This window comes from Lobosporangium transversale (genome assembly GCF_002105155.1).
Source record: "Lobosporangium transversale strain NRRL 3116 chromosome Unknown BCR41scaffold_9, whole genome shotgun sequence".
Taxonomy (NCBI): domain Eukaryota; kingdom Fungi; phylum Mortierellomycota; class Mortierellomycetes; order Mortierellales; family Mortierellaceae; genus Lobosporangium; species Lobosporangium transversale.
Window position 1 is genome coordinate 456,080 of NW_019028987.1, and position 9,798 is coordinate 465,877.

Sequence of the window (9,798 nt, forward strand, 5' to 3'; positions counted from 1 at the left end):
CGAACAGGAACACGTACACCTTCAAGCCCGTTAGCCAGGGCTGTTGCTCGGACATCACCACGGCAGCATGGTGACAGTATGATAGTTAGCGTACAGGACAATGCGGGTGCACCGCTATCACTGGATCAGATTTTAAGAAACAACAACGAATTTGATGGAGTGATTGATGCACAGTACACTTCAGAATCTAGCAAAGATCCACAACCTTCTGCTTCGACGTCTCAGAACATGAATCTTTATGATAATAAGCTTCCTCTTGTGGCAGCACTCGAGAGGGACTTGACAAAGAATCATGATGAAATTAATCCCGATAGCGTCGCTCCCTCTCAGACAATGTCATCAATCTTAAATTCGACAGCAGCTGCAGGAGCGTCAAATACAGACCATGAGGGACATGATGACATCAAGGAACGGGATTATAATGAAATTGAGCATGTCGAGGTGAACATCGTGGTTCAAAATGTCCACGACGATCCTTCCAGGGATAACGGTGGCTCAGAGGAAAGCGACATCAAGAACGCTCACTACCCTGATTTAGATAATGATGGTGATGATACAGATGATATTCATTTCAATCAGTCTACAGTTGAGGTTCTTGCGAATGAGGAGATGAACTTTCATGAGTCACTTGAACTTCATGAGAGTCATGCACAGTCGTTTGCAGAGTGGATGTCAAGTAGCGGAGAAATATCACGACTAGAATTAAGTTCGCCTAGTGCCGTAGGAATCCATCAACCATCTTCGTTGCTTGGCGGTGTTCTAACTTCAACACCTGCATCAAAGCCTGAGCTCACGCTTACACCTCAGGGAACATCACTTTTAACTTCGGGTCCTGGTATTGCCCATGTTCTCACTTCCTCGTATTCACCAGTGCAATCTTCACCCGAAGCTGCTTCTACTTCACCTGTCGCTACTTCTCCTAATGCAAGTAAACGAACAACACTACTGGAAAAGCGATCAACGCTGCTGGAAGATCTCCTTACTAAGGCTAGAGAGCGTACCAAGCACAAGACTGAGGCAAGTCAACTTTTGTCGGTCTCTGTAGAGAAGGAAAAGGCCATAACGGCGTCATCTGCCTCAAACTCGGCCACTGAGGCTTCCCCAAGTGAGTCAGTAGAATCCGGGACTGGGTCTTCAACTGGACACTCTGTGACCTTCAAAGGAGTAGACGAGGTCAAAGTTATGGAAAACTACGAGGATGAACTGGATGGGGACGTAGGAATTGAAGAGATTGGGAATGTTGCTGCAGGTAGCTCCACAAATGGCAGTGCTTCTGATAAAAAAGGGTCAGGGCTTGTCCGTCGAGCAAGCGGGGTTATGCTGTCGTCCAGGATCCGTGACTCGACTAATTTGGACGCACCAAGATACAGCATTAGGGAAATGGAGGTAACTCGCTTCTTCTCTATGTATAGTTTTTTTTTTTATTATACAGAATGCAGGGATTGAGCTTACCCATCGCTTTTTTGTTCTTTTTTGTAACTCAAATCACATCTCTACAATCTAGGATATGAAAAAGAATGTCAGAATGGACCTGCGCATTGAAATCACTAACGAGATCAGAGAAGAATATGAGCGTTCTGTAAGAAACTCTTTTCTTATGCTATTGTCATTGACTATTGCTTGAAAACCCTCAGGTGACATACCTAATTTGGCTTCATTCATTCGATGGTGCTATGTACTTCTAGGCTGAGCAAGAGGCGGCAATATACCAACATGAGATTGAGGAGCTCAAACTAGCACTAGAGAAAGAGAAACACGAAAAACAACAGCTCAAGAACGTACTAGATGAATTTGAGTCTAGCCTTGCTGATATTGCAGGTAAGAAACTGCGACTGGAATTTGAGAATAAACATATGCAGATCAGCAAACTCTAAATCAATCTATTTTGCCGCTGTTTTTTCTTCCTTTCCCCTGAATTTGTCCCTGCTTTCAAGTGAGTACGGCAGCGGAAATTCAAACCATTAAGGAGGAAAACAAGAAGTTGACTGAAACTAATGAGGAAACTGAGGAAGCCTTCATACTCTTAAAAACACGGTACGATGAACTAAAGGGCCTTAATGCCAAGCATGTCGAGGTAAGACAAAAGGAAATAATACGAAAATATGAAGAAAGTATGATAGTATAATTCATGATGATGACTTTATTTGATACTCATGCATTTATAAAAACTGGTTATTAGAATGAGGGTATTCTACGCAAAGCTATCGAAACACTCAAGCAGGACTTTGAGACAAGCGACAGCCGGTATGAGAGCCTGAAAGAGCATGCGGATGCCAAGTTACTACAGGCGAGCAAGGAGATGGAGCAAGCCAGGATCGTATATGAAAATGAGATTGCAATGCTTAAGGCTCAACTCAATCGGCAAGAGATGCAGATGCGAACGTTAGAACAAGCGCTAGAGATCAAAAACAAAGAGAACGAAGACCTGATTTTGTTTTCGGAAGAGTTGATTGCAAAGCTAAGCTGATCGCGATCTTATGTAGTATTCTATCCAATCGAAATAGAATATTTATTAAATGTTATTAAATATGTATTTTACAATTGTGATGATCCTGTTTGCTTTCCAAAAAGAAAAAGAAAAAGAAAAGAAAAGAAAAAACCACATGAATGAATGCATTTTTTATGCTTCGCATGAGGATCGTGGCGGGAAAAAGAAGGAGTTGCAATAAAGTAAATAAGCTGGTTTTATCTGGGAAACAGAGTGTGCGGGGGGAATGAGGCGAGACCTTGTGGAACTATCTGTATTTTTATAAAGTGTTAACCATCGGAGCAAATGAAATGTTCAAAATAGCAGTGCTCTTCGTTCATTCCTATCACGTATTTAGTAGATAGTGTGTTGGCTTGATGCTCAATAGGGGTGAATGGGTATAGTTGTATCGTATGCACAATCCTTCCTATCCCGATCCTCTTCCATCCAACCCTTAGTTTCTTCCATTCTTTCTGTCCCGCTCAGAAGAAAATAAACAGGTGGGGGGCCATTTCGCGATAACCTTACAATTTTTCAATACTATTTCAGAAATATGATTTATTGAAACAATTGACAAACAAAGAAAGAACAAGATCGACTATAGTTATCAGCCATTTGTGCATTCGTCACTTCCGTAGATAATAATAACATTAATAGTAGTGATATATATCAATAACAATAACAGTAATAAAAAGCAGAAAGTATTTAAAAAGCTGAGTTGCGACAACTTTTTCCGGGTCAAGCAAGCTCATATATACGTACGATACCAAGCATATCCCGTCCTGTCAAGATTTCATTCATGAAGCAATGCGATAGAAACCTTGAATTTATTTATTTTCTTCTTCTTTTACTTCTTGTCTTTATCTCTGTCTCCTTCTGCCCTTTCAGAATTCAGCGAATCAGTATAAATCGCATCTTGAGTTCACCATCTAAACAAAAACAGAATCATTCATCACGAAATAAGAGAAACATCAATGAGTCCTCATACTCCTATATCCAAGTCAGAACTGCTCGGTAGGGCTTCCTCCACGTCTCCACCATTGAACGGGAATAGCTTCAGCAACAAGGCTAGGATACTAAGCGACTTTAATAGTAATCAGAGTCTGGCAGTCACAAGCCTACCTGGTACCTCCTTCCTAAGCGCGTTCGATGACATTGGTACTGATACGATTCAAACCCTAGGCCCTGATATGGATCGGGCCCAAGCACAGTCAAGTTTTGTACAAGACAACATTCATTCATCATCACCGCTTCATCAGCCACAGCTAGAGCAGCAATCATATCAGCAGCCACCAGAAGATCCTTTTCAACAACAGCGACTTGCGCTCCAGCGCCAACATTGCCAGGCTCTGATCCAAGCCCAACGTCTTCAGTTGCACCAGCGAAAACACCAGCAAGAGCAGCGATTTCACTCAATCGATCAGCGGAAACAGTTTGCACCTCCTCGCCATTATTCATTCTCTGGACCTACTTCTTCCTCTCCTTTTTCTCCTCTACTTCAATCATCTCAACAGGGTCTTCTCTCTAATTCATATCAACAGCAGCAGCAGCCATATTCCTCATTCTCGGCTAGTACACCTTTATCTACAACTGTTTCATCATCCTCTTCTCATCCTCTTCACCCTCTTCATCCTCTGCAATATCTTCATCCTTTATCTCACCAAGAACAGCAGCAGCAACTACAACAGGAATACCATCCAGGATCATTCTCCACAGTTTCTTTCTCCTCTTCAAACTCGCCAGCATCTGTACTTGCCAATTCTTCCGTTAATATAAACGCTCTTACAGAATCTATATCATCAATGGGCGTCCTGGCCATGCCTCCTCTCTCTCTTCATTCCCTTAATTCGTATACTTCTGCGCCTCATCCAATTCAATCATCCTCCTTCAATTCGCAACAACAACTACAAAAGCCAGTACAGGACGGTCACTTGCATTCCAGTCGACACAGCCCTCTTTCTAACCCTGACCAAGCAGCAGATCATATCCATCTCTTAGAGGAGCGACAACAGCTACAGCTGCAGCCGTCATTAAATGTCTCTCGTCTCTCATCAAATTATTTACCAGCACAGCAACCAGCAGCACAGGCATCATATTCCGGAGCTTCGGTGCGATCAGAAGCGTCACAGCCACAAGCTTCGTCACTACAACGTGGTTCTATATCATCATCGGGGCTTCCATCACTAGATGGACAAGACATACCAGTTTCCACAGCTGCTTCGGATGTTGCCGCCAGTATTGGCAGCAGCACTAGTAGCAGTCCAAGTGGAGTGTCATGGATTAAAACGGAGAACACTCTTAATAATCATCGACTGTTAGATGTGCCTGGTGCAAGTGTCCACTTAGGCGAATCAGGTAAGCTCTTATTTTTTTTTGCGATAAGCAACAAGCAAGAATGGTGTGATGCGAAATACCATGGGAAATGTGCGACAGAATTCTGCGACAGCCTGCGACACAGTTCAAAAAAAGTGAGGCTTCCATCGTAATCCTTTCTAATGATTATTAAAATTGCGAAAATTAACCAATCCCTTAAACTCGCACTCTCGCATTTTTTTTTTTTTTTTTTTTTTTTTTTTGTCCGCTCACTTCTTTTCGCTATAATCACCCAATTGCTCAATTCCTCCTGGTGCACTGCTGCTTTCCTTTCTTTCTCGGTACTATTCATGCGCTGCTCGGGCCACTTTCACTTTAAATCCTTATCTCCCATTGCTTTCATACTTCTTATCCCATTTGATATTTATAGCGAGCGAAATAATCCGCCGATTCTCTTATTCAAGCGTAGGAAGCGATATCTATGCCATGAGCACTACAGGAATGGTAGATGAGGTATGTTGTTATTTATGTTCATTTTTCTTTTTGATTCTTTATTTATTTATTTATTTATTTATTCTATATAATTTTGGGCTATTGAACGTTGTGAATGTTATTTTCATGTTATTGGAGAAGAATATGGCATTGGATCGAATGGATTATATTTATTGCAATTATGCAATTGATGCCGCCAAAGCGCGACTTGAGCGAGTGGATATGCGCTTTTGGGCTTATTACCAAGCACTCCAGCCCAAGCACACTTTGTCCTGATAACTTTAATTCTCCTGTTGCTTTCAGCTGTCCCAATTGCGTAGCTGGCATGTAAAAAGATCAGACAAAGACAGACAATCGGTTTTTTTTTTTTTATTTTGCGATTTTGCGACTGGGCGTTTTTGTTGTCACTTTATTTGAAATGAATACCCAATTTCAATGTTCCTGTCCCTATTGAATATTTTATTTTATATTTAGTATTCGTTGGGTGCCTGTTCAATTATTGGCCTGGGAACAAACATGTCATTTTATTTGCCTGACGTGTCTGTATTCTACGATTCTATGGTGGCAGGTCTTTCTCCTGATCGGCAACAGATGTATCTTTTTCTTCATCTACTATTTTCCCATATCACTCTATGTTATCTTTTTAAATATATCTTTATCCTTTTTTTTCTTTTTTTTTTCTTTTTTCTTTTTTCTTTTTTTTTTTGCTTCCTCAGCAATTATTTGTTTTTGTCTTTACTGAGTTGTATGACTAAAAGTGATCAGCATTCTTTATTTTTTATTATTTTATTTTATATTTATTTTATTTTTATTTAATTCTTATTTTATTCTTATTTTATTTAATTATTTTTATTTTGTTTAATTATTTTTATTTTATTTTTTGTTGTTAATATTTATTGGGGTTCTCCACTCTCTTCACAGAACGATCCAATGTCCAATTATTCTTTAGAGGCGCGTATCCTCCAAAAGAAAGACCAGCTCGAAGAACTCTCTGCTACAGGCACAGTCATCTCCACACCTATTGTTGAAGAAGTACGCACTGGTCAACAGTTCTTGATCAAGCTACATCTCTCTCGAAAAGGACCTAATCAAAGCCTAAGATACCCATCTCTGCGTGTTGGTCGCCGAGAGGCCATTAACGCAGCAGGCGAGCCTAGATTTGAAGCCGAACCATTGACGCTTGAAATCGGTATCCGTTTAGCCAAGAGCGGTTCAGTCAGGAAAGGAGCTTGTGCTAAGTGCTGTCATAAGGTAATCCTTAAAATACAAGTCGCGAAATTTCAATTATACTTTATTAAACTTTAAAAATAAATGCATGTCTTTGCAAAATTTAAGTTTATTATCATATTAACTTTTGATTCCAAATGGTTCGTTTGCAATCTTTCACATAGTATGGGCCTTCATCACCAATTCTTGTCCTCCTGGATCAACTCTCACCTTCTGTTACTGATCCAGCGGCATATGCGCATGTGGATACAACTACTGGATCTATCACTATGTTGGCCAAAGTCATCTGTTCCTCAACTGACCATGGTGAACGTGGTAATAAGGACCGGTATATCTTTGATTTCAGGCTAAAGCGCACAAGCTCCATGTCTACCACAATAGCTACCAGCTCCTCGGCCTCACCAGCGCCATCCGATGCAACAGATGAAGATGGGGAAATCCTCTCCACTTTCTTCACTCATCCCATTATGTGCTCGGGGCATCACAAGGCCAAACGCACCGCTTACCCACATCAACGACCCTCCAAGGTTACTAAAGCAGGTCCAACCCCAAAGATAAAAACCATCAAGCGACACAAAAGTGCACCCAATATTGCATGGCCACCACAAGGGGCGCTAATCGACGCGGAGAACGTTGACAATCTCAACCTCAATGGACCTATAGGTAGTAACAATGGATTCCCATCCACTATCAATTATCTACCTGAGCATCTATCCCAGCTTCCGTTAGTGAGTGCTTACACGGACCCCACTAACGGAGAGCCTCGTGCCAATATCAATAACCAATCACTTACCTCTCAGTCCGCGTCTGAAATGGAACAGCATCCCATATCTCAGCACCCTCGAATCTTGGAAGTTCGGCCAGATAATGGACCCATCCGTAAAAGGACAGATGTGGTGCTCAGAGGGCTATTCTTCCGCGAGGGCATGGTTCCTTACTTTGGTGTATTTCCTGCTCAAGATATCATTGTTGAGACCTCTGGCTTGATTATCTGTAAAGTCCCCGAAAGCTCAATGCCAGGAACTGTGCCAATTACCATCGTAGATAGCATGAATAACAGCTATGGGGACCTAGGACAGTTCACCTACACAGATGACGGTGAGACTGAGCTATTAATACTTCAATTACAACTCCGACTGGCACACCGTGCGCTGGAGTATCTACATACACAAGCTACTGGTCAGAAGGGCAATGTCGATGAGATTATGAGGAGTATTCCTGGATTATCAAACGCACCTCGGTCCAATGGTGCCTTGATGATGGACTCTTCAGAGCCATTACTCTCGCTAAGCGAGGTAGAAGACAGTATTTTGGAGATATTGAATCACATTCCAAAAGATATGGATATCTCCATTCAGTTAGAAGACGGAAGTAATCTATTGCATCTCGCGATTCTCATGGGACTCCACCGCTTGGCCATCCGCCTCATCGAGGAAGGCTGCGATATTGAGAGCCAGGATGATTATGGCATGACTCCGCTCATGTATGCCGTATTCAAAGGAAACGAACTCATTGCCAGAAGCCTCATCGTTGGTGAGCTTACAGCGCAACCTCGACTGATGGAAATCTTGTGTAAATATTCTTTTTTTTTTTAGTAGTTCTAACATTAGGGTTTTTTTTTTTTTTTTTTTTTACTTTTTTATCTCCATCTTTAGCTGGAGCAACGACATCGGGCGCACGAACCCCCGAAGAGTTTTATGAAAGCTTACCCCGTGAGGTTGAGCCAACACCGATGATGTTGCGCTTCCTATCTGTTAGTTGCCCTCGTCACTCGGGAGCGCAGTCCATCTTTGCTATGGACATAATGGAGGAAGGAGAAGACGAAGAAGAGAGCGAGGAATGGACTAACTCTATTAATTTGGATGGTAGTCAAAGTCAAGAGTTTGTCTATTCATCATCCCTGCGCCCTGTGGCAGTAAATACTTCCGAGCTTAGAGTTGCAGCTGATGAGCGTCACTTCCCGTCTTCACAAAACCCTGAAAGAGACTTGATAACGACATTAGAAAATACGATCCAAAATGTGCGTATCAATCGTGAAATACCTCCATTAGACCAACAAGCCTTGCCACCAATGAGAACGGTCGAGACTGATGGAAGCGTCACTATTAATACTCAGGTCATCAAGGGAAGTGAGTTAGCCCCAGCAAGCGGGCAAGGAGCTGAACTGTACATGAACGTGAACCCTGAGTCAGGCTATCACACTGGTATCTGCTCTGAGGTTCAAGAGCGCTTGAATAGGCTGCATCAGACTACGTTACCCAGTGATGGTGTCCAGATGGAAGTTTTGTTTAAGAAGCTGACTCCTGCGAACCGTGCATCTACTACAACGCTCCCGGTCCCTAGCTCATTCACACCGCTGGAACTCTTCAGAACAGGAGATTCGTTCGCTATTGAGATCCGTCTTTCCACCTTGCCAGGTGAGGACCAGGTGTCCCTTCCTTCTGAATATATTGGTATCAAGTTCCCGCATGAGATGGTTAAACGCGTCAGCGGTCGTCCAGCTGTTATCTTGACAGATATGACGTACATCCTGAAAACAACAATCGAGCTCGGCAATACCAGGATCGAGGCGTCTACGCTTACTGAGCAGACACATGAGGTTGGCCAGGGCGATGGCATTGCTCTAGCGGGCTCTTGTCAAGCTTGTTCAAAGTTCTTGCATGAACACAAGAAGTTGTCGCCCTCAAGGCGATCAATGGCCGATCCATCAGTATATCCCATTTTGCAATTTAACGTCCCCGGTGGAGCCTCATCATCATATAACCCCAGCACCGTTGATACATCCCAGGCAGCTTCTTCGATGAATAATCCAGGGGTAGTAGGTTTGCGGGAAGGAGTATGTGAAGTCAAGGCGAAGGTGAACTGCTCAAGCCTCCACCATTTAGTCCAGCGTGAACGTGCAAGACATGCAGAGCGGAAAGCCCAGCGGCAGCAGCAATCAGATCTGCGTGACCCGGGCTTTGTGTTCAAGTTTGAGTTGATTCACCCGACAGAGAACCGTGTTGTGGCGCGGTACGAGACTAGGCCGATTATGTTCCAGAGTTATTCACGAGGCAGAAACTAAGTAATCTTCACTGCCTTATTCATGTACAAAAGACGAAAAAAAAAAAAAAAAAAAAAGTATTTCAACTTTAATTAACATGTAGAGATTAAAGTATGTATTAATAGCAGCAACAGTAACGTGGAATCTTGATTATGAGATATTTAGCTTTATGTCAAGACCTTTTTTTTTTTTTGTATGAAAATATTGTTTTAATGCTAAAAAGGAAAATACAAAAATACATATATATATATTTTTT

General features: G+C 42.2%; 2 protein-coding genes across 2 annotated transcripts; both read left to right on the plus strand.

Annotated features, from left to right (window-relative positions):
• Positions 1–1,419: 1,419 nt before the first annotated feature.
• On the plus strand, positions 1,420–2,546 carry BCR41DRAFT_246385 (transforming acidic coiled-coil). The gene is made up of 4 exons (XM_022020158.1): positions 1,420–1,579; positions 1,686–1,818; positions 1,935–2,074; positions 2,180–2,546. Exons 1-4 carry the CDS (start codon positions 1,508–1,510, stop codon positions 2,465–2,467), a joined length of 633 nt encoding a protein of 210 aa, XP_021883607.1. The 5' UTR covers positions 1,420–1,507; the 3' UTR covers positions 2,468–2,546.
• A 2,525-nt stretch (positions 2,547–5,071) lies between these two features.
• BCR41DRAFT_246476 (hypothetical protein) lies at positions 5,072–8,489 on the plus strand. Its single transcript, XM_022020159.1, has 5 exons — positions 5,072–5,121; positions 5,245–5,293; positions 6,194–6,523; positions 6,664–8,028; positions 8,155–8,489. The coding sequence occupies exons 2-5, from the start codon at positions 5,267–5,269 to the stop codon at positions 8,233–8,235; spliced, it is 1,803 nt and encodes a 600-aa protein (XP_021883608.1). The 5' UTR covers positions 5,072–5,121; positions 5,245–5,266; the 3' UTR covers positions 8,236–8,489.
• The last annotated feature ends 1,309 nt before the right edge of the window (positions 8,490–9,798 follow it).

Coding starts and splice junctions, on each gene's coding strand:
- BCR41DRAFT_246385 (XM_022020158.1), top strand. CDS start 1,508: ATGAAAAAGAATGTCAGAATGGACCTGCGCATTGAAATCACTAACGAG. Junction 1,819..1,934: donor TAGCCTTGCTGATATTGCAG/GTAAGAAACTGC, acceptor CCTGCTTTCAAG/TGAGTACGGCAGCGGAAATT. Junction 2,075..2,179: donor TTAATGCCAAGCATGTCGAG/GTAAGACAAAAG, acceptor ACTGGTTATTAG/AATGAGGGTATTCTACGCAA.
- BCR41DRAFT_246476 (XM_022020159.1), top strand. CDS start 5,267: ATGAGCACTACAGGAATGGTAGATGAG. Junction 6,524..6,663: donor GTGCTAAGTGCTGTCATAAG/GTAATCCTTAAA, acceptor TCTTTCACATAG/TATGGGCCTTCATCACCAAT. Junction 8,029..8,154: donor TCATTGCCAGAAGCCTCATC/GTTGGTGAGCTT, acceptor CTCCATCTTTAG/CTGGAGCAACGACATCGGGC.